This window comes from Centrocercus urophasianus, unplaced genomic scaffold, assembly GCF_019232065.1.
Source record: "Centrocercus urophasianus isolate 14NV4802_14NV808 unplaced genomic scaffold, USGS_Curo_1.0 seq_19, whole genome shotgun sequence".
Lineage (NCBI taxonomy): Eukaryota > Metazoa > Chordata > Aves > Galliformes > Phasianidae > Centrocercus > Centrocercus urophasianus.
In genome coordinates, this window is record NW_024884744.1 from 13,671,325 (window position 1) to 13,696,132 (window position 24,808).

General features: G+C 40.6%; 2 protein-coding genes across 10 annotated transcripts in view; both read right to left on the bottom strand.

Moving 5' to 3' along the window:
* The window catches only part of RASA2 (RAS p21 protein activator 2), a 44,915-nt gene extending 44,639 nt beyond the window's left edge, over window positions 1-276 (bottom strand). Inside the window, exon 1 of the mRNA XM_042820939.1 lies at window positions 204-276. Coding sequence (XP_042676873.1) covers window positions 204-264 — 61 coding nt within the window. The 5' untranslated portion in view covers window positions 265-276. The remainder of the gene's footprint in view (window positions 1-203) is intronic.
* A 2,347-nt stretch (window positions 277-2,623) lies between these two features.
* ZBTB38 (zinc finger and BTB domain containing 38) lies at window positions 2,624-24,539 on the bottom strand. Of its 9 annotated transcripts, none has more exons than XM_042820928.1 (3): window positions 23,601-24,003; window positions 19,113-19,219; window positions 2,624-8,561 (listed from the first exon to the last, which is right to left on the bottom strand). In XM_042820928.1, the coding sequence occupies exon 3, from the start codon at window positions 8,559-8,561 to the stop codon at window positions 4,983-4,985; it is 3,579 nt and encodes a 1,192-aa protein (XP_042676862.1). In that variant the 5' UTR covers window positions 19,113-19,219; window positions 23,601-24,003; the 3' UTR covers window positions 2,624-4,982. The 9 variants fall into 9 exon arrangements, with proteins under 9 accessions (XP_042676862.1, XP_042676865.1, XP_042676870.1 ...); XM_042820931.1 differs by lacking the exons at window positions 19,113-19,219; window positions 23,601-24,003 and adding exons at window positions 9,575-9,757; window positions 12,287-12,533; XM_042820936.1 differs by lacking the exons at window positions 19,113-19,219; window positions 23,601-24,003 and adding an exon at window positions 24,515-24,539.
* Between the last annotated feature and the right edge of the window lie 269 nt (window positions 24,540-24,808).

A 24,808-nucleotide genomic window follows, 5' to 3' on the forward strand; every position in this document is an offset into this window, starting at 1 on the left:
GCGGGCGGGCGTCGTGCTCGGCCGAGGTGCTGCCATCGCGCCGCCCCCGCCCCGGGGCTCCCCGCGCTGCCGCGAGGCGATGCCGCCCGCCCAGCCGCGAGGAAGGAGAAGGCGCGGCGGCGGCACCTCGGCCGAGCACGACGCCCGCCCGCCAAATCTTTACGCGGCCGCGCAGCGGCTCGGCCCGCACCGCCCGCACTTACAAATCTTGCCCCGGAGGCTCTGCAGCACCCGCACCTCGTCGCCGCCGTCCTGGGCCGCCATCGCGCCAGCGCCGCCGCCTGCGCACTGCACACCAGGGGAGGAGCGAGGAGGAAGGAGCGACCCCAACACCCGCCCCGCCTTCCCCCGCCCTCGGGGGCCGCCACAGAGCGGCGCGCAGCGGCAGCGCGCATGCGCATTCGGTCCGTCTCCCGGCAGCCCTGGGCGGGTGATGCCTCCCTGCTCTGCCCGCGTTCCGCCCGGCCCTTTGCCGTGTGCGCAGCTCGCGCTGGGCGCTCGCTTGACGGGGCCGCTCCGACTGCCGCCGGGGCTCTGCTCATCTTTGTCCCGTGTGTTACTTTCGCAGGAGACAGAAGTCGTAGACGAAGAGTGTTGGACTCCCGTACTCGTCACGCTAATAGCGCCTTCTGCAGCCGTCATGGAGCTGCAGCTGCTTCGGTCTCGGTGCGCTGCAGCACCCAGCTCCAGCGCGGGTGCCTGATGGGCTCTCTGGGCCTCTGCTCGTTCACCTCTGCGTTCACCTCTGCGTTCACCTCGGGCACTTGGACAGGCTGCCCTGGGAGACGGTGGAGTCACCGTCCCTGGAGGTGTTCAGGTAGATGGCGCTGAGGACGTGATTTAGTGAGCAGTATTAGCAGTAGGCGGATGGCGAGACCAGATGATCTTAGGGGTCTTTTCCAACCTTCATGATTCTGTGGTAGACTACAAGTGCTTCAGCCTACCCTCCTCAAGAATTAATTTTCATTACAGTCTACATTAGTGTTTCCTGAAGCTATGGATCCTAATCTGAAACCCTGCGATCTCACTGCCATCTGGAATGAGCCCTGGTCCCAGCACCTATGACAGGTGTGCCTGGGCTCCACACTCTGCCCAGCTGCAGCTCTGTGTGCAGAACGGTCCAGTGGAACTGCAGCACTGAAGGTGCAGGTGAAGCAGCTCTAGGCTCTGCAGACACACGTTCCAACAAAACCCTGCAGTGGCTGTAGTCCTACAGCAAAGAGGTCATTCAGCTGGGCATCAAGGAAAAGGCTCCTTTAGAAAGTTAATTAGTAGGGGACTACCGTTTTTCACCTTAGGCTCTTCAGTCTGCTAAAGGAAAACTTAGAAGGTTTCAAGGAAGCATTTATTATTTGTCTCTAGTTGGAGTCTTCTGCTGTGATTCCATAACCGTTCATTTCTCCCACATGAATCTCACTGTTATTATATGCCGTGTAGCCCTGTAATTTGGCTGTCAGGCAAACATCAGCCCCATTGCTTGGTGGTTTTCCAGCAGCTGTGAAATTCCCTCTTCATTCCCACACTCATATCAGGTTAAAGGAAAAGAGATAAAGGTGGCAGGAGCGGCTCAGGGGACAATGAGCTGCTTCATCATCCCATAATGTGGGAATTTGTATGCATGCAAAACACAAACTTGCACAAAGACATGAGTTTACATAAGCTGATTTTTACCTGCTAGAAGTGACAGCTTCCTCAATAGCTCAAATTGAGGGATTTGATTATCTACAGTTGGCTTCCAGTAGGTTGTCTGCTCTGTCTGACCTGTGTGTGGTGAACCCAGGCTCAGAGTTGAGAGCTTTGGGATGGAAAACTCCTGATCAGAAAAGGAAGAGGTATGGTTAGCTGTGTTGCAACAATTTTGTAGATATTTTGCATATTTTATAGATATGTGACTTTAGTTCTTCCATAACACCCTCGAAAGCTGCATGACAGCTGGAGTTCACTGTTTAACTTAATATCACCTTTCTTTGAAGTAACTTTTAGTTAGATTTTTAAATAGGACAGAAGAATATATATATGTAGCCAATTTTCTTTGTATAAGTATACATCTCTACTGAGGACTATCCCAATGTGCTCTAAATAATTTAGCTTAAATTTATCTTTAAATGCTGAACTTAAGTTTTTCTAGCTGAAGGGGGAAGTACTTTGAGTACAGAGTTTTCTGTTTTGTTCATATCTTTATATTCTCTGATGCAATTAAGAAACCATGCATATTGGCAGCATTCCCAAGTGCTTGGAAGTGCACTGCGTAAAATACACAATCTATACCACAAGGATACTATCGGAATTTAATTTTAAGATCTTTAAAGTTTTGGGTCATCATGAAAACAGGTTTAAGATGTTGCAAAGCATTCAACAGTTTACCTGTCTTCGACTCCTTTAAGGTACTGAACAGGAGATTCTGTTCACCTCAGCACAGTGTTCACCATCGCTGCACGATGCCAGCAGATGCTGTCACTTCCCTTGAGCTCTGGCCTGTTTCAATTCACTGTTCTGACTTTAACAGAGGGAGTGTTTGGTAACTCTGTTGCTTAATCTTATAATGAAACATTGGGTAGAAGATACACATCTCTTCTCTGTAGAGATTAAGTATTAATTTAAAAAATGGAGACTTACAGAAAAATAGGAAGAGGTTATTTTAATCAAGCAAAAACAGTTATAATAACTCTCTCTAAAAATAAAATTAGACTCTTTATCAATCCTTAACATCTGCATTTAATATTTTCTTCTAAACAAAAATACAGATGCAGCAAATTACAGTCTTTGACAACGTACAGTATTTACTTTCTCTTACACTTATTTTAATTCTAATTTGGTCATTAATACTTAACTCATTACTTCAATGTGTTACTTGTAGTAAAAGTGCCACAATTGAACTATAAACATGACATTGCCATCTTAAAACTCCTTTGCTATAAACTGTAGATAATATACAGAGTTACAAAGTCATTGTGTTTTTATCAAAATATACAAACCCCCCCCCCCAAACCTAACACAAGCTATCAATATTTTTCTTATGAACTATACAGTTATATAAAATATCTGTAAAATTATCTTTATATGTATAAATATTCTACCTTATTTGCTTTGGTCTATAATTATCATCATACAAGTCCACTTAGAAAATATCTTCGTGCACTTTCTTTGAAACATCATCATACTTTCCTGTGTTTATCCTACTATTATCCTAATTGAAAATGGAACCAAAACTGCTATGAAACCAAACATTTCTCAAAGGGTTCACAGCGTTCGTCGATGACAGGATAAATAAGTGGACTACATTATTACTTCAATCTATACTGTACTATAATTTCAATTGTAATTTTATCATACCCAAGCTATAATTTCCTTTAGAATATTTTGAAAAACCAAGTAAACAAATTGTGTACCATATTTGCACATAGAATTGAGGTTCACTGACCGTTGTCCAGACTTAAAACATTTTTAACACTTTGTAACAATGAATGTACATAACAAATTGGAAGTGCAGATAGAGTACAACAGAGCCCTGTGATATAATATGCAACTGGTAGACATTTAACCTCTTCAACTTTTTAAACCTCTTCATTTTGGTTAAAATTAACACTATTTTGTGAAAATGTGATTAACTGTACTGTTAATTTCAGTGATGTCTTCTTTCAGAAGCTTACCCTCCTGATTCCTGGTGAATGCAAACTGTGCAGCCAGAAGGCTCACCGTGACATTTTGGTGTGACAGAAGAAAGGAAGCAGAAAGGCCAACGTGGCTTCTCCCAGTAACCTGATGCTGGCACTTCTCTGCTCTGGGCCTACTGTGCTTGGACAAGGGACACTGAGATGATGCTTGCCTGGGGTGAGATGCTGAGACACACAAAGTACTGATATTGCATTTAAGGCACAGGGATGACAAGGAACCCCACAGATTGGCCCTATCCCTGTTGTATATGGAAACTGCCCCAGGGATATACCTGGAAGCAAGAATCTGATTTACCTCTTCCTCCCAAAAATCAAAGCATTTTCTGTGAGCTGCACTGTCATTTGTTGTGCAGGCATTACACCAGGATGTGGAAAAAGACTCTTATCTCCTCTTCTTCTGTTGAGAAGAATGATATTTCTAAAAGACAGGAGTTTCAGACTCACAAGGAGGTGGATGCTTTATAGAGTTCTTCAAACTATACTACTTCATGAGAACAACTTTCTTTCAACAGAGGACCTGAATAACTTTACAGTTCAATCATTTGGAACTTCTGCCGTTTGGAAGACTGGCTACTATGATTTGCACTGAATCTTTATTAAATGTTTCAGAGATGCCTCTAATCTGGCATACTTTCTGCACAAGCATTCAGAGACTTAATGCATATTATGGTAACTACAAAACTAAAAACAGAAAGGAAAAAAGGTTTATACTTCTGTGTATGTTTTGTAAATGTCGAGTTACAGAAAAGCACTCCAAAACTCAACTGTACTTCAGCATACCCAAACTGATGAAACATTGCCCATCTTCACTGTAGAATACACTAAATCACGATTTGTTTATAAACACATTAACTTTTGTTTTAAAAAAAAAAAAAAAAGCGACATGATTTCTGCAGCAAAAATTCCTTCTATAGTATATAATTTGAACCTATATATTCATTTTGTCCAGAATGATTCTGACTGAAAAACAGCACTGTAGAACAGTTCAGTGGCTAGTTTCTTCTAGCTTTAAGTAGAAGCAGTTTAGTTGGTCTTTTTTCTTCTTCTTCTTCTTCCTCTCTACACGTATGCTAGAAGTCTATTCTGGCAAAACTATTTGGGGTCTTTCAAACTAAGTTTGTATTATTGCAAATACTAGTTTTTCTTTCCAGCGTTATTTTTCTTTCCTTTGCATATATTGACATGTGTTTAAATGAAGACATTTAATCTTCGTAAATTATCTCTGCGGAGAATTTTCCCCATTCAATGAACCTACACCTTCTCCAATATATAGTTTTGTATTTTTCTTCTCTTTCGCACAACTGTCACTCAGAGTGTAACTTCTGGAGTTACATTTTGTATGTTTTTCCCTTCGCTTCCTTCTGAGCCAAGGAAATGTTGATTTTCCAACAGCTGAGCACTTTCGTTGCAGAACTGTTCTTTTCTATCTGGTGGACCCGTACTTTTGAATAGATGTTTCTTCTGGTGCATTCCCAGAGCAGCTGCCGTCTTGCAAATTTTGGGGCACTGAAAGCACGCATATCCTTTTCCATTATGCTCACGTATGTGCCTTTGCTCATGGTTCCTTTTGGTGGAAAGATACAGGAAACTCTGTAAGCAGAACTGACAGTGGTAGCGTTTTTCTCCAGTATGAATTCTTTCATGTATTTTGAGTGTTTCATTTAAAGTGAATGCCTTATTACAGTACTGGCAGACAAAGTCTTTGACACCCAGGTGAATACGTTCATGTTTCTGTAAATTTCCAGGAACTGAAAAACATTTACCGCAGGTTTTGCAGGTGAAGGGCTTTTCCCCTGTGTGACACCTCATGTGCATTTTTAAGGTGGATGGACTTTGAAATTGTTTTTGGCATAATTCACAAATGTAAGGCTTTGGAGTAGATACATGCCAATGTACATGTTCTTGAGTTTCTGTAGTGGAGTTTTGATCTTCACAGAGCTCACAATGAAGACTGGGCATTTCTGTGTTCTCTTCTCGACTAATTGCCTTGTCTTCAGGAGCACTCCTGAGTGCATACTCCCGACTGCACGGACTGTGACTTTCCATAATGGTGTTCCTGTTTCCGTGCTTTTTCCTCCATTTGGTCTTCTTCATTTTTCTTAGCTGCTTAGATTTCTTTTTCGGTTTGTAATTGTAATATGGTCTCCAGGGTTTATCACTGGAATCCTGATCACTTACATCATCACACATTTCTGTCAGCTCCAGGCATTCTGAGCTATAGAGCCTAGATGGGCTTTTCTCTTTTACCTCTGTTTCTGATTCCTCATTTAGATTGTCCTGCTTGGACTCGTGTTTAGATTTTCGTCCCCTTTTACAAAATAGCTTAGATCCTAATATATGCCTTTTTACAATAGCCTCATTACCGATTTTTACTGTTATCTGACAAAGAGGAGCAACGTTACTGTCAGTAGATGTTCCAGGTAAGGCAGGCTTTGCAATATAAGTCTCAGTTTTACTCGACTCTTCAGCAGTATTAGTGGTTTTGCTAGATGAACCTCCAGATACTTGGAGGTGCTGTGTATCCTCAGCTGCTTCTGCTCTGTTGCACAGCAGTGCTTTCTTTTTCTCCTTAATAGGTTTTGATTTTGTAATACATTTTCCATAATTATCCGACCCATACTTACAATCATCACTTACAGGCTGACTAGGTACAGCATTAGAAGAATCTGTTTTATTGTTTTCTACAGAAGTGATTGTTTTACTGTGCATTATTACTGATGAAACTCTGCTACTGTGCATTATAACAGAGGGTGCAGAACTGCTGTAACTGATTACAGAGGTTGAATTTTCGTTCACATTAGTTAAAGACACAACTGAGGAATCATACTCATGAGAACCAGAGTCTTTTGTAGCAGTGGGAACTCTTTTGTCAGCTGTGAAGAAGTCTCTTTGCAGATCAGAATTTAAGATACCTACTCCCCAAGAGGAAGAGTTCTGAGGATTTGTGGAAGATGCCGTATCATTACATGAAGAAGTGTCCAAGACAAGAGTTCTGTTGTTTGATAATATATTACTTTGAAAATTCAGCGGTGGTAGCTCAGAACTAAGAGAACTCTGAAGGAAGCAGTTACTAGAAGCAGTTTCATTAACTTGGCTACTTGTTTGAACGTTTTCATACGTAGAATTTCGGTAGGACTTATAAGGTAGTCGCCTGCACTTCATGGGCAGAAGTCGGTAAAGTTTGTATGGGTACACACTTGGTTTTAAGCCTCCATTGGCTGTCTTCTTACTTACTGAGAGACGATGGTCAATTGCATGGAAAGACTTCTGATGATTTTTTAGTATATAATAAGTCATGAAAGTCTCTAGGCAGAAAATGCACTGATACCGCCTTTCTCCAGTGTGCCAGATCTCATGTCTTGTGCGATACTCAGCTAATGCAAATACTTTGTTGCAGTAGTGGCACGGGTACGTTCTTCTCCACGAATGCACATTTGCATGTCTTCGAAGGCTCGACAACGTTACATAACTACGTTTGCAAACTATGCAAGTATATAATATCTGCCCATCAACAACTTTAACCAAGTGATCCGTTTCTGGTAAAGCACAGTTTGCATTAGAGTAATCAGTTATGCTGTTTTCAGACAATAGAGGCTCTGTGTTTGCATATGAACTCTCATTCCTTCCATCCGTAGCAGTATAATTATCTGAAAAATTTTGTTCATTCCCACTGTGAACAGATAAGCTACTTGATCTCATGCAGACTTGTTCATGACTTTCCAGTATATTTAGATTTGCAAATTGTTTGCTGCAGTATTTGCATATGAAAGTTTCCTGATGCTCTGAATGGAGTTGAAGATGAGTACTGAGTAACGCCCTGTCGCTGAACGATTTTGCACAGCAGTTACAGCTGTAAGCAGGTGGAACAACAGTTGTCACAGACCCAGAGATATTAGCAGATGTGTTTTCTTCTTCTCTGGACAAATGGAGATCTCCTGCTTTATTCTGAGGTTTTGGAATGGAAATAATCCTCTGATCATTAACGGTTTCAGGCTGGGCTTCTGCATTGGCTACCATAGAAGCTGGTGCTTTTGCTACAGCCAAACTGGTACCCTGGGGCTTGAAGGCCGCTTTTGGAGTAGTACTACATGCTTGTTTTACTGGCTGAATGAGTGGCGTAGCTCGGACATTTTCATAGTGGTCTTCAGCTGCATTGTACGAAGAGCTGCTTTCCTGTTCAAAGTGAGGCGTTCCTTGAAAAGTATCTCCGCCTGAAGAAACAGCGTAGGAGTGCTCTGCCAGCGTACTGGCTGGCTCTGCATCTTTGCAAGTGTTGCTTCTGTCAAGGCTGACATTGGGGGTTTGTATTGTCTCAGATACCTTTTTAAAGTTTGCCCTCAAATCAAGTGGAGAAAACAAACTATTTTCAGTTTCAAAAATTGAGAATGCATTTGTAATTCGTGGTCCATTTGTCACAGCGGAGTCTTCGTGTCTCTTTTCATGTTTTTCCTCTTTGACAGACCCTTTCTCGCTTACACAGTATGCATAAGGGCAGGGGGAGCTTGAAAAGTTAACATCTGTAAGATCTTCAAGAAACGATATTCCCAGTTTTTTCCCTGCAGCTGCAAGGTCTGTTACAGTCTCTTGTCTCTTAACAACCACTGTGGAACTGTAGATGTAGTTCAGTATTTCTGTAAAGACTTCAGCTTTGAGATCATCTAATTCCAGTACATGACCTGAAATACAGATAGTACGACTCCAAAATATGTTTTTAAAGTAAAGACTTGAAGCTGCTAGCACATTACTGTGGGCTTTAAATTTGGTGTCTTCCACAATTATGGTGACATCACATAAAATACCCCTAATGCGCTGTTCATTTAAAATGGAAAGTACAGTGTCACTATGGAAGTCGTCCTTGAGATCCTTTGAATGGGACATGACTGTCATCTACAAGGAAAAAGAAAAAGGGATTTGTTTAAATTACATATCAAATTCATAGTTCTGCATTTCTCTTACAGTTTTTTTTTTTTTTTCTTTTAAACATACCAACTTTTGTCATACCATTTCATGTTGAAGTTACTTAGATTCACAAGTGCCAGCGATACCGAAGGTAAACTGGCTTCTCAGAACATCAGGATGAATATTTACATAGGGTGATCTCCAGGTAGAAATCATTTTCTCCCAGCTGACTGACTCTACAATCTTAGATGCATCATCACATCCACCAGCTGCACATTCCCCATTTTATTCCAGCTGTGCTACTGCTTCAACAGATACCTATGCACAGATCAAGGATGCAGGGACACCTGTAGCTCCTCAGCAAGAGGCAGGTGATCTTCCCTGCACTGCATGGCCTACCTCCCACCCAGTGCCTTTCACTGGCAACCACAGCTGCCAGCTTTCTGCCACCTTTCATTTGTGCCAGTGACTCTATCTGCCCAGATTCGCTCTAAATGACTCACTGAACCCTTGAGGAAACTCCCCCAGCACGTGGTTGAGGTATTTGGCAGTGGTTATGGGGAAGGTTGACTTGCCGTGATCCTGTGGATACAACTGCTTTGTTTTCTGAGGCTGTTAGTCACAGAATGACTTTAAAACACAACTGCATTTGATCATCTTATTAAGATGGTATTTAAAACAGGGATTTGAGATCCTATGAAATAAAGTTCCAGTTGCAGGGTAAGTTTTCATAAACAACTAACAATGACTGAGAATACTCTGGCTCTCTCACTCAAGATATTCAGAAGTAATCCTTTGTTGAAAACAAGGTTCATGTGAGGGTGATATATTCTCGCTCTAGCTGGTCTAGTTACATTTTGGATAGTTCATCAGAAATCCATCATGTATTTCACTGCAAATTAAATTGTGTAAAAAAACCAAAAAAACGTGTACAACACAATGTAGTTCTACAAGATACAATTTTCTACATGTAAGATGGAGCTCTGAAGTAACATTTGTACCTTACAACATAGCCAGTGTTTCCAGCAGGGACGTACTGCCCATGTGAACAGCCAAAACTCCTACGACAGTTCAACAGTTGAGAATTTTCAATGCACAGACTTCAGAAAAATCAAATTCCAAATTCTCAAAAACACCACTTATATATATGCCACAGAGAGCAAGAAATCACTCCATCGCTGTAACTGAGAGAGAAAGGTAGACTGGTATTATTTTGATTATCTGGCCACTCACTCTAATTATCTGGCCACTCACCCTAGCTGTAAATGCAAATGCACTGTTTTGTTCCTTTTAATTACTAAATCATGGTTTATCATGTTTGTTCATTACACTTACTTGACCTAGGAAATATTTATTCAGTTGGCGTGATAACATAAAGCTCGTGGGAACTGAGTATAGCTATTTCCTTTCTGAAACCCCCTAAGCAATTGTAGATAGTTTCTAGCATATGAAGTCTATGGCAGAAAGAATACTACAATAATACTTCTTTTCAAGCCAGCAGCCACTATTGCATAATTGATTCTTTTTTCTCATTGACAACGTTAGAGATTACATCTAACTTGCTCATGTGATACAGTACTAGAAACCAACTGTCAGACATCAAAAACATTTCACAACAGGAGCTACTGATAGAGTTATTTCCTGAGCGTACGAAATAAACGATGCAGCTCTACCTCCTGGTGAATTATCCTGTAGGATCTTGCCGTTCATGTATAGGAAGCAGCTGGTTTTAGCTCAAAGACATATCATCTCATACAGTTTGCTAAATATATCAAACTTTTTTTTTTTTTTTTTTTTTTTTTTTTTTTTTTTTTACTACAAGGCATATTTCTGCATGGCCTACCAAAAACACTAGGGTAACACATTGTACAAGTTTTACTATACAACCAAATATTCTAAAATGTATCCTCCTAAAAAGAGAAGTATTTTCATTTTCTACTTGCATGTTCACAGATTGACAGCTTTTGTTGTCTCTGAATCATGGATATAAAGGCATGCTCAGTGAAACACCAGATTCCTTTTGTAAAGACAGCAGAAACCATCACTTGCTTTGTGGACAGGTAATTTTTTTTGCTGTGAGCTAAACTACCTGGTACCTATGTCACTGTAAAGTTATACAGGAAACTCTGGAGCAATTACAGTTTTAGAGCCTGTGGGTTTTGGTTCTATCTCAAAATAAGCAATTCCCAAACAGTCCATTTATTCATGCATGTAATGATTCTCTACTTCCTTTTACCTGTCTTGCTTCTTCCATTTGTCAAAAACGCTGTAAAATCAGAATGCCCTACCCAGCACACACACAAGTGGAATATTTTAGGAATACTTTACATTCCATTTGAAGTTACTATGGCAGAAACAGGAAAAGCATTTCAATTTCTGAGGAAGTGCTACTGTGACCAAGAAATACAGAATTCATTGGGAAAGACTCATCTCTGTGTCTCTTGGTCACTGGGTTTACTGAAAGTCATCATTACCTTTTCCGACATCAAGAGAATACTGTCATAGGACAGTTGTATGAAGAGACTAAAAGTTAACAGACAGTTCAGAGATGGGTGCACCCAAATAAAAATGTGGCTAGCTATGCCTCATAGATGATACAGCAAACTGCAAGGACTACATCAGCCAGCTCCTTACGGGCACTGCAGAGAGAAGAAGCTACTGATGATTTTTATATCAATATTATTTTGAAGTGAACAAAGAGATCACAAGAAATCTTTCAGGCCTATAAACACCAACTGTAACAATTAGAAAATTTTTACTACCAAAGTTGCAATCCAGGAATATTTTTTTCTATTCTTGCTAAACTTTTGAAATCTATTGTCAGGAAAGTGCACTCTGTGACACATGGAGACGGACTCTGTTACTCCCCTTCAGACCCCAAACTTGACAGACCAGCTGGCCGCATTAACAGAACAACAGAGCCAGTTGCCTGTACCTAGGGAAAATAAAAAACAGAAAGCTGCCCTACAATCTATTATATCATCAGTTTTTGAATTTATCTGGTTTTTAATCCCAAACATGGGATTCTGAAGATGTTACTGCCTTCTGGTATTCATTCTATGGAAACACACCATACTAGTGTTACATTCAGCTCCATTCTATGCTACTAACATACTTCGAGGGCAACCTTGGTTTTGTTTCCAGCCTGTTCTCCCAAGCAGTGATAACCATTCATCAGCATCCAACTGTCTTACAGGGTCAGTTTTGCTCTACAGCGGAAACAGGGTTAGGCATCAAGACCGAGCAAACAGAACAAAAAGCAAACAAAAACAAGTGGCCCTGCAGCTCTACGATCCTGATCCCTGCTTATACAGCAATATTAATTCAGTACTTGATGTCGAACCATAGCTTTCACGGCTGTTTTTGTTTCCCTGGTCCCTCTGGGCAGACAGCACACAAGGCCACCCACTCCGGGCTCCCCTCGCTCTCCCAGCAGCCTCAAGCATGCACTGAAATCTTAATGATTATCTTAATTATCCTTAATAGCTTGCAATGGTTTGCAGCTTAGTGCTACTTCTGAATGGTGACCCATGATTTCTATAAGCACGCCAATAACGCTCCTATTTCAGTCTCCTGATTCTTGCACCCTGGCCTACCCTGTCATACTTCCTCCTTCTATACGCTGCAGCCTCGCAAGTGCTCCAGACTGCAGATGAGTTTTTCAGCCTGCCTCTTCCCTCAGCCTCGTTATTCGGACAGCAGGAGGGGAGCACCTTCGGGTACAGCACCGTGAGCGCGGGCAGGTTTCCACAGCCACCGGAACCGCTCCGAAGGCCTTCTAACTCTTCGTCGTTATTACATCCCTAACGCATTCCCTCAACTCCCAGTCCAGACGTATTGTGACAGCTTCTCCTCGGAGCGAAAACAGCCTTAAAGCTTCACGAGCGCCCAGAGAAGCCTTGCGCTTCTCCTGCAGTTATGGCCGTCGCCGTAAGAGCCGAGGGGAACCCCGTCCCCGCGGCAGGACGGCCGCCCGCGCCCGGCCCGGAACGAGCAGCCGGCGCCGCTCTGCCCGCGGGGTTCCGCGCTGCCCACACGGTGGAGCTGGCCGCGCGCAGGAGAAGCCCCGGGCCCTCTTCTGGTTAAAGCGGCCGCGAGTAAAAGGCTGCGGCGGCTGCAGCTCAGGGCTCGGCCCGCCGGTCCCTACCAGGTACACGCGATACCAGCTCGCGACGGGGCAGCTTCACGTCAGTACACTTGTCTGTCTTGAAACAGCCTCCTGAAACATCAAACGCTTAGCAGCCCGTCAGCTGCAGACAGCTCGAAGACGCTTCCTGTTTACGGGCAATAGCCGCACTCGGACTAGATCGCATCTCGAGCTAAAGCAGCGACGCGCGTTAACTCAGAGCATGGTTTCTCGTAGCACCGACAGAAACGATTAAGCGCTAACGTCACAGCGGAATGCAGAACAACTCACTGTTTTGAGCTACATGGCGATTAGAACCACGCCTGCGGGGTCTTCCAGGGCGGGGGGCGGGCGGCGGCGGCGCGGAGCGGTGGCGGCGCGTCCCGCCGCTGCGGACTGACAGGTGCCGGCTCTAGCGGCGCGCGGCCTGCAGCGCGGGACCCGCCGGCGCGAGGCGGGAGGGCGCCGCCGCCATTTTGCTGCGCTAATCCCGGTAATCGGATTTGCCCGCGGCTTGTGAAATACGGGATGGCTTCGGCGCGGCGGCTGCCCTGCGCTGCTGGCTGCCGCGTTGCGTCTCGTGTTTGTTCTGCTGCAAATGCTCCGCGTTTCGTTAACGCTTCTATCTGTGACATTTAACGTGTCGGGCTATTTATGTACAACTACTGTGAATTGAGGACGATTCCCTAATGTCCGGCCCTTTGCTCCGTTGCCATAAGTGCGGTTTTGTCCACATCGCTTCCTGTTCCTTTATACCTCACGAAGGGTTGCTTTACTCTCCTTCAAAGCCTTTCTCCTGTGAAGAAAGGTGTGAGGAGAGAAGCGGCTCAGCGCTGAACTTCTGCAACTGCAAGAAGGAAGAATGCAGATACTTCCTTGAAATGATCATGCCTGCAATAAGTTCTCTTTGGATCCTTAAGTGAATTTGCAATTGCCTTCTCTTCCTTACCTGACAACAGAAATAAACAGGGTTTCATGAAGACACTTCTTTCAAGCAGCTGTCTGATCCTCTGTGCGTATTGCTTACGTTATTTATCACCTCAGTACTGTCAGTGCTTCAGAAGCACTAACAAACGTTTGCCTAAATAAAGAGGGAATTAGTTGGACTTGATGTAGCCAGACGATCCCATAGATTCGATACAGCCTTCCCACAGGTGTTCTGTCTCTGCCCCTTCCCCACGTCCTTGGAATCACAAAGCTGAGGGAAAAGCTGGGCCTTGAGTCAGGAGCAGAATGCCTGGAATGTGATGGAGCAGACTGTCATACATCCAGGTTACTTTTAATGGGATCTTGGACTTTGTGTATCGCTTATGCAATGTTCCTCAGTATTGTTTTAGGCATGTACGTAAATGTCAGTATGTACTAATGAGGATGTATGAAAGAAGTGCCACAGAAGTATTTGTGACTAACATTTAGTCAGTACAAGTACAATAATGTGGATTAAATTAAACCTGTTATAAACCCATAAAAGAAATAAAGAACCATGCATTACTGAGCAGTGATAAACACGACTATCTCTTTAGATTATGTGAAACAAATTTAAGGAAGATTAGGTTTTCAATTCCCACTACATCTTAATTAATTTTGCTTTTTTTCTATTGTTCTGAAAATCAAGACGTAAGTAACTCATACAGCAGATACCCCCAATTTAAAGACATTAACTTATTTGTACTTGGCTGTTCAATGTCCTGGCATTTTAATATCTATGGATAATGTAACAGTTGAAGAAAATTGGGTTTTTAATTGTTATCTTTGTGTGTTTTCTTAGGGCAACTCTAGCTAATCCACTGTAAAAAGAATCACTTTTTCTCTGACCAGTACTGTAATTCAAGGTGCTAATTTCCTTATGTAGATTTGAGCTACTTGAATTTGCAATCCCGTCAGCTCCTTACAGATGTGCTCTTTCAGAGTAAGAAATTCTTTACAAGGCCAACTTGGCAACACCCCGGATTTTACCTTCTCATTATAATGCTTCATTATAAAACCACTTGTACACAAAGAAAATGGATTACTTCTTACATGATATTACTGCAAGGGGTAAAGAAAATTGTAAGCAAACTTCTTTAAAACGAATGAAACAGTCCCAAGGTTTCTGAAGTGGTTATCTATGTATGCTTTGCTCGAGTCTGACAATCTCACTTCTGCAAATCATGGCACATGGTATTTTTTCCTTAGGAGTAAGGAAAAAGCTTAGGCTGCCTAGTGAAAAAAGGAAGTGTTCCAATATTCTTCTCTGGTCAGTATTGCTCAGCTTTCCTTATTAATGGTAGCAACAGCAACATGTGTAGCATTACCAGATCTAGTAAATTACTCTTAAGTGACAAGTCCTTTTCAGTGCCTTGAGCAGACCAGACTATCCAGGAGAAAGATCTTTGGATGGACTGCCTTCTCTGCGCTCACAGCTGAGGTCAGAGCAACCAGCCATGCTGCTGAGATCAAAAACAAAGCTCTTCACCCCTCGGGCAGACCAGCCCAAAGTGGTTCCACTCCCCTTTCTGTCAGATAAGAAAGGAAAGGCATTGCTTTGCATAATGTTCATTCTCTCCTAGACCAGTGAGTGAAGGGAGAAGCAGGGGAAGGAGCATAGTTACTGAGACCAGTGGCAGCTGCCAGCTTCTCTAAATCTGGCTGGAACAGGAAAGCCGGGCAGAAATCATTTGATTCTCAAGGTAGTGAGCTGTGCATGTTTCAGATATATCTCTAAGGTATACTGGCTCTTGACAATTCATCTTAGGCATGGCTTATTCTATGTCTCATTAACTCTAAACAAACACATACAAGCAATTTTTGAACATATAAATTTAAGATTGTCTCTCCACCAGAATAAATAAGAAAATGAAACAACTGGAATACCAAATACATCCAAATTATTCTTTAGCAAAAAATAGAAAAGCTTACGTCATATGGCTACTAACAATCAGCTGACCTTACATCTTGCTGTCTCTTAACATTCTCAACATTATTTCCATTTAAGTCTTCATTTTTTTTCTCTGCTGCTGACAAGCCACTTTCTGCCCTCCCACACTCCTGGGACACAGCAGAGTCCCCAGCTAGCACAGATCGACTGCAGTCCTGAGACTGTGTTTACAGATAGCATTTTCTATTTTTCTGTGTTTACTGTTGTCAACAAAATTATCAAATTAAACCTGTAATTTCATTTTGGACAATTATTATGTTGTATTCTGTTGCTCATTCGGTTATCTGAAGGATGAAAGTAGTCCAACTATTATCTCATTTTTCCAGTTTTCAGAGGAAACATCCTTTAAGTATCTAAATCTAAGTATCTAAATTGACAAGAGCAGCAGGCCAATTGTATGCTCAGGAGCCACTATTATTCTCAGTCAGGTGTGCTGGGGACCAGGCAGATACAGCACTTTTTGCTCTTTCCTACAGCTGACATAGCAAATCTTGCTAGACTGAAAGCAAAATCCTTTTCCCTGCTAATTCCTGATTTAGTGGCCTGCTGGATGGCTGGACAGCCAATTTTAAAAGTTAGAACTGGTCTTCAAGCTGTTAAATGGCCACTGCTTGCCACCAATATTCCTTAAAAATGTTTTATTTATGTATTTATTTTACTTTTATACTGCTAAAATTTAGCATAGCAAAAGCAATGCATAAGTGATAGCTATTACTCTGAATCACCACTGAAGTGTGGCAATTAATTTTGGCAATTTCTATGACACATACAATAACTTTGTCTGTGTGCTCTTAAATGTTCCTAAACTCCATTCTGTACTAACTCAAGCCCTCCTCTTCTGTTCTGCTGTATGTTTCCAACCTAAAAGCTGTTGCAAGGCCTCTGTGCAGGCAATGGAGAACTGTAGCAGTAAGCGGGCAGCAGCTGGCAGCAGGAAGAAAACCTTGATGTCTATAGCTCTGCTCTGTGTTGCATGCTCAGCCTCTCGCATCAGTTACCCCAAGTAAAACTCATTGCCTGACAGTAAGCTTAGATCAGATGGGGCACAATAAGAAGAACAACAAAAAAACAACCACAAAAACCTGTCAACTTGCATCTCCCGAGCAGTCTCATGACTCCTGAACATTGCTATGTTAAGTGTGAAACCACCTTTCTTATTTCATACTCCAAAAAAAAAAAAAAAAGTCAAAGGGAAATCTTTTAATGGATTTGAAGAGGGCTTTAATTAAACTACTGGTCATACAAACAACTTCTCTGTTGACCAGAGTAACTGAATTTAAGCTCAGAACTTGCAGACTCCCATTTTTACTATCTATGATTGGCATTTTAGACTGACTTCTGCAAGATGCATCATGTTGTGGTAGCATAGTTAACCCAAAGGACTGTACACGCTTTTCATTTTAAATACAAATTAATACCTTGAGAATAAAGGCCAAAAATAATGTGTATAAACTTGCTGAAGAGAGTAAACTGATCTTAAGTACATGAATCTTAAAAATGTAAATACATAAAGCAACATAAAACAAAACAGCACATTGTAAACAATTGCACAGAAAGTACTGCCTAAATGCTACATCTTAGCCTTATCCTGGAAGTCCATGAACAACTGGCATTCTGTCTGATAGAGATTTTTCCCTTTTTCCTCCTCCTTTCTGTCACTGACTGTTGGAAGACAACACTTGGTGATATCTTTTTGCGTGGGTATGTTAGAATGAGAGCCGCAAGCAACACCAGGCTCTCTATTTTTTTTTGAGCGGCTTTAGTTTGTCACGGTGTTGAACAGAATGACCATACTTGCATCTGTGTGCTGGTGCAGGATTCAAATTTACAATGGCTGCACATTTATGAAAGATAACGGAAATCTTAATTTCCATATTTTGTTGCCATGAAGAAGGTCTGTAAGCATTCACAGTCTTGGAGAAAGGTTTCAACTTGCAGACCAAGCTCAGTGTGTCAACTGCAAGTGCAATTTAATCTCAAAATCACAAAGAAATTTCCGCAGAAAACACAAGGTCTGGGGGTTAAAACCTTTGAGTATTAGGAATGCACATTGGGCCATGCACGGAAATCTTTTTATATGGTGATTTTGAAAATGCATGCATTATTATTAGCGCATGATATGTAAATGCATTGGGCTGCTTAGTAAGCATTCAGTGGCACACATCTGCAGCTTTGCTAACGTACCTTTCATTCGTATGTGGTTGCCAAGGAAACAGGTTACGGCCCAGTATTGTACCTAAAATATACTGAGCAAGTAGTCTGTAGCAGTTTACTTAAAATAGGTCCAACTTCGATTTTGAAGCGTATTGCTTGTTTAAGTGCAGGTCACTTACGTTTATCTAATTAAAATGTTTGGTTGATTAATTTAAACTACCACTGCCATCTTACAGTCTCTGAAAGTCTGTTACCATTTCTATGTCTTACAACACTGTCTATTAAAAGTAATCTACAGAAGACATTTTGATACGTTACAGGAATTCCAGAGATTTTTGCTGTTGTTGGTTTTTAAATTTGGTTCCTTATTCTGCATGTTGCCTGGTAGCCTTAATTATTATGTCTATTTTGAAATATCACAGGGTTGTCTTTGAGGTCCCTTCCAACCAAGCCAACCTATTATCCAACAAACTGTTTCCCAGTGGAGTTTGAGTGAAGAGTGCCATGGAAATCAACAAAAATTGCCGTAATGTAAATGATACTCTGTGATTGTATGCAAAAGACCACATTCAAAATTAATGAATTAATCAGTTTCCCTGATTATTTCACTTAATGCCTACATACCTCAAATCTAAAGCGTAACTATCAGACTTAATTTAACCAAGCTGATGATTATTGTACATTCACAGTAAAAAGAAAGTAAACTTCCAGTATTTCCAGTAGATCTCATGTAAAATGTAAAACTCCTGTTTTGAAATATTTTTCTCACAGTACTGCACTTGAATTTGTAAAGAGCTGTTCACAACTCACTATTAGTAGCTTTTTTGCTACCCCTGATTACAGTCATGTATTAAGGTAGAGATTAGCAGTTTTTAGTTGAATTATACACAACAACTGTATTAGAAATTGGTATCAGTGTAATGAGAGTTCCTCTACCTTTTCCATATGGCATAGATTGATAATGAACAGTAGTGACTGGGATCCATTGCCAGATTTAACGTTATGGCAAGCTCAGGAGGTTTGCTTGCCTGCCAGTACATTTGGAGGCTTTAAGAACCTGTAACAGCCTGTTTCAAACATTTACTCTGTTTGATTTAATTCTCCAACCTCTATAGCAACAGAAGCCCAGCAGGAGCTGAACAAATCCAACAAAACTGATACATGAGTGATGTACCATAGTGTGCCATAGCGAGAGCAGTCTTGCAAGTGATTCTTAGAAAGGTAGCTCTATAACCAAAGTCATGTAATTACGTGGTTTCAGAGGGTTACATATTTCAGTTGTATTTCTCTGTGTGTTTTAAAGAGATTTAGCTTGCCATGTTCACCCCATAAACTTACCCACCTAAAATCAGGCTGTTCCTCAGTTAAAGTCTTTTAGAAGTGGTATCGACAGGTTTGTTCAGCAAGATCATCTCAGTAATTTTGTAAACTCTGTGGCTGTCAGTCAGCCTGCAAAGTGGAAAATCCAAATTTAATGACTAAATTAGTAGACAAGTACTGGTTTCCAGATACATTGTGTAATTCATCTATGTTTTTCTTTGCTGAAGGACTATAAACCTACATCTGGGAGGACTGTAACATACCAGCAATAAAGCAGTACTGTTAATCAAAGGATTATGAATGAGGCTTCTGCCTGCATTATTTCATTATGCTTTAACCTGTGTAGTGTAAACTGGACACTGTATTTCAAAATATACCCTAAAAAGAAATCTAAGAATCATTTCAAGTTTAAAATCAATTATTTTATTGGGACCACTGAAAAAATTAGACTAAAGCCAAGCCTAGCTCTACTGCCCTTCCCCCATCTCAACTATTTACAAATTTTTCCCAACAATTCTACCTGGAAACATCAAATAATGAAGGCTTCACAACTTTCTAAGTCTATTCCCGAGTTTCACAAGGTAAAGTCAGTGGAAAAGCAGTGTTTCTAGGATTAGCTCTCACAGCTTGCCAATTTAGAAAACAAATTATGGTGCGGGAAGAAAAAACTGTCATTACCAGTCAACTCCCTTGACTCCACTGAAATTGCCAAAACCAATTACAATTTATTCTTTATCTTGAAAGCCTCCATGCATTTTTTGCAGTCTTTCTGAAGGCCTTTTGTTTCTCCTCTTTCCCTTCTGCCACTTTTTTTTTTCTTTTTTTTCTCTCTTGTCACAGCTATTATCACAAGACTTTTCTGGACAGCTCTTGCTCTCTGGAATATGCTTTCTATAACTTCCTGCTTAAATGACTAATCGTTGTGAAACATCCAGATTTTATGTTACTGTACATCAAACACAAATAATGTTTTCATGTAGAAGTTTAAAATTATTTAGAACATGGCTGCATTCCAAATATACTAAGCAAAATCAAATTGTTCCACACAGCAACTGAAAAACCTTTCAGATAAGGCACTATGACTGAGCTGACGGACATTTTTATTGCAGGAAGTAGACACAGATGCATCTTCATCTGCAAACATGCAATCCTGCTTTCGTAAACAACATACAGGAACTACAAGATTTGGCTTTAAAATGCAAAAATATGAGCTTTATACTTCAGCATTTACGTATTTTAGTACGTTTTTTAGTGTATCTTGATTTCAGTAAATATTTTAAAGCTCATGGATGCCTGTAACAAAGGCCAGAATGAAGGAGACTAACATTAAGTCCCTATTATCTCAAACACCAATAAAGTCATAAGCACATCTGTATACACAGACGACTGTTAAATGTTGTGCTGAATGGGAAACTTCAACACTGCATTGGAGGAATCCAGTGGTAAAGGGACTCCACCAAAGCTGAAGTATTTCCAAATTTGATAACAAATACTATGCATAATAAAGGCCCTTTTAAAACATAATGCAACAATTCCCCTGACAGAATACAACAGAGGCACTAGATGCCCCCAGAGGGTTGTTACCTGTTCTTTACTACCACAGCCCCTGCATAATAGTCTGACAAATATTATCTCAGTACATAGTTCCACACTGTGAGACCTGCATTTTCAAATCAAAATGAAGTTTAGAGCCAGAAGTAACCTTAATCAGAAAGGCTAGTAAAAAGCAAGCAAGATAACGTCTAATTGAATGATTTTCCATTTCATTTTCTCTCAAGTTTTGTGTAGATTTTCCATTAGGCAGAAATGGACTTTACATGGATAAAGCATAATTATTAAAAGGCTTCCGGGATAAAACGGCACAAAACCCCCATGCTCTCCCACAACAATAACATCTGAGAAGCTGTGCTAGAGGTGTGAAAAACCGCACCTGTTTCTATCTGCCCTGGTTGCCCCTTTAGCCAAAGCGAATAAAATGGATGGAATTTACACAACATTTTGTACTGTGGCTCTGGCTGCAATGTTCTGACACTGCATTAGATGGATTTAGCTACCAAGCAAACCATGTAAAAGAGGCAAAATGAAAACAGCTTGCTAATTACTAGAATCCTCCTTAATAAATAATTCAGTTTCTTTAGCTAGAGATTACTGCTCATAGGCTGCCAGTAAGTTTTTCCAGAATCATGAAAACACTTGAGTCCAGTCATATTAATTACGAGAGGACTTGCACCCCCTAACGAAAGAGTCAATTTGCAAATAGATTTGGAACGAGCGTGGTGAAGCGTGCTCGTGTAACAGAGCTATGCGTTCTTTAAACGCTTGGAGTGGATATATTTGAACACAAAGACAGAATAAAAACAGTTTAACTCAAAGCACCCTGTCTTCCCTAAAGATAAATATCAGTGGCAATAAATAGATTGCTTCTGCATAGCATTAGCTCAGCAACTTCCTTTAAAAATAACCACACAAAATATAAACAAGGAAATGCAGTTTTGGGACCTACGTGTAATGGCGCACTCCGTGTCATGTTTCAGACCAAAAAAAAATCAATGGAAGCAAACTACTGGAGGTAAATAAATAAATAAATAAGAAATTAAAGCCAACTTTAATACATCACTGGGGAAATGCTGTTTATTACGTTTTCAGTTCCATTTTTTTAGGTGGAACTGGAAAATATTGCACTGCATCAAACTTGTCTCATAATTATTAATCAAATGGGTTTTATTATCGTTATTAAGCACGGCCAAGATAGATGGCAACAATCATATTCCTGAACAGTTTTACTCTGCATCTTTATAATGTACCGAAGTGGTATATTTGGAAATAAATGAGGATTTGTTTGATAGTACTGAAACTGTCAAGGCTATTATTAATGTAACTGGCTGTGCTTCTAAATACCTCCTTTGTATTAATTTGCAGTGCTGGGTCCTCATCTGAAGCAAAATACTCTTAGTCATTTTAAAGTCAAGGACATGAAAGGAAAATGGCTACCCTGCTGCAAAAGTCTCGTTGCAGCAGTGAGAATTTCTCAAGTCACGTACAAAGGGGATTCACAAGGAGATGCACTACATTATAAGTACAGTAGAGACACTTAGTAGCATCTGTTATTGTGGTACACGTAAGAACTGACTTCACTGATACTGTTAAAATATTGGCTAAAAATAGAATAAGGAATTATAATACTTAATTTTTGCAAAATCTGTGAGGTCTGCAAATCATCATAGACTACAAGTGAGCTTATTTTATAAAACCTTGCTTACAATCCTACACAAGTTCTTTTCCAGTATGGATAAACAGATCTTCAGTGCACCATCAGAATGTGTCCACTGTTTAAAGACAGATTTATTAGCATTCCCATGGCTGAATTCAGCAAAGGGGGAAGGAGGTTTAAACATACTTCTGATTCTCTACATTTCTCTGCTAATAAATGTTTCAGTGATACTTTTATATTTGTAATAATGAAACTATCACTTCATTTACACGCAGTGCAAACTTTGACCTACATGCAAGACATTAAAAAAGGAAACTAGGGTACGTTTCTGGAAACAACCAGTGCAAAACAGGAATAAAATAGCTTTTTCTTGTGCACAGCTTCATAAACACGGCATCGTTTAATAAATGATGGCCGCGTGGAAACACAAAACAAGATCAGATTCCCTCTTTGGACTGCAAACAAACCTAACTGTGAAATTTCCATTTGCATTGTGGTATTGTTATTAAAGACTATAACTTCATTTTACATCTCCACTATCACATCTTTTAGAAGGATTTGGTTGCCAAGGAAACTGGTTCTGGCCCAGTATTAATCTGAAACAAATATATTACAAAAGTTGGTGTAAGTAGTACAATACTCAGAATTCTTTTTATCCTTAATGCTCAACATCAGGTTTTGCACCTAAGGTTGTTCAGCTTTTCTTTCGTAACCTTTTTTTCTGTGAACTAAAACACACTTCAGTGAACTGATACACAGTGTGAGCTGACAGGGCCATCTATATCAATCTCTCTATATGAAGTCCTACTACCTTAAAATAAAAAGGAATACTGAAGGTTCATGTTTGTAGCCAACACTGGAAAAATAAGCATGCAGCATATTAATCTTTATTTAATATTTCGCACAAAACGCAGAAAACCGCTCACAGCAATTGGAATGTTTTTCATTTTTCTTATCTCCCTCCATTTTTACTTTTGCATTTTGCTCAGTAATGGTTACAGTCAGCTCTACAATGTGATTGAATCAATAGGGTTTTCAAAAATTCTTTTGTTGCAGAAGCGTTGCCACGCCCTTGGTACATATGATTATTTTAACAGGCATGATTGCTCCACTTTCACAATAGAATTTTTCCAAAGCAGATAAAAACAATTGCCATGCCAGTATTTGAAACCAACAGTTTGACACAGTTGTTTTCATTAACAATTTTTTTTTTTAATCTGAAAGCTACATTCCAAAGCCCATTTCATGTTCTTGCAACACTGACGAAGAAATCAGTAAAACATGCAAATCTCAACCTACCTGCGTGTATCACTTAGTGCAGTGCCAGCAGGGCAGTGCACCCAGCCATTTTTACGAAAAGCGATGGAGAGAAATTCTATTCTTGGTCTTCTTGATAATTTTTTTTAGAAGCAGTTGTCAAAAACCAGATGGGAAGCAGCTTGAATAGACCGTGATCAGGAGAACTGAGTTTATCAATAGGGAAAGCAGGAGTGGGGAAAAAAAAAATGTCCTCATCCAAGGTTTTCCAAAACTGCAACGCAAGGTTGTTGTTTTTTTTTCTCCTCCTCAGAGTGTTCAGAGCTTGAAGCTGACCACTGCAAAGGCCACTTGTCACATTTACTGAAAATCAGCCTATTGATATCACAGCTGAAAATATAAACTCGACAACCAAAGCCCATTGCACAACGTGGACTGCGTAAGAGTTAAAAATAGATTCGACGTGCCTCCTACCTGCATAATAAATATGTAAGTTTCAAGTGCTTTAATTCGATATTCACATTAATTAACAATACAATATACATTATTTAAACTACAGTAAACGCAAGAAGAAAAAGGGTGACACCATCTGGAAGCACGGTTTGCTTTTTTTTTTCTTTCTTTTTTTTTCCCCCTTTCCAAGGGCTAATAACGTAGTTTGAATGTGATGACAAGCTAACAGCTCACCACATTGCAAAAGAAAAAGAATTCTTAAGGTGATGCTCAAATATCTAAGCCTGTAATGAAGCACAAGCCAGTTTTCACTACTGCATGATATGGCACACAGACCATTTAACATACTCACATTTGAGATACTAGGCACGGTATAATGAATTCAATACACAGCATGCACACAGCACAAGCAACGTTAATCCTGCCTGCCATTTTAGGCTCGCAGGAGTAAGATACATACTGCAGCACAGCTCTGGTAAGGGAGGAGGCAAGGGACAGCTCACCTTAAATGCAGTATCTGATTAATGTTGTAAGTGACATTGCGTATCAGCTACAGAGTCTTGGTTCAACTGGGTGGGAGGGAACAAAGAAAATTGTCATCAACTGGTGATGCAAGATGAGCTCCAGTCACTAACACTGTTAGCAAACTCCAAATTCTACAATGATACAGTAGTAGGCATTTCAAACTCTTATCAAAATCTGCCTGTGCAGTGGCTGAGTCTGCCTGCCGAAGAAAATCTTCTTGCTTATTGGAGAAAGGCTGGATTGACTACGGTGGCGTCCTGTCGATGCAGAAA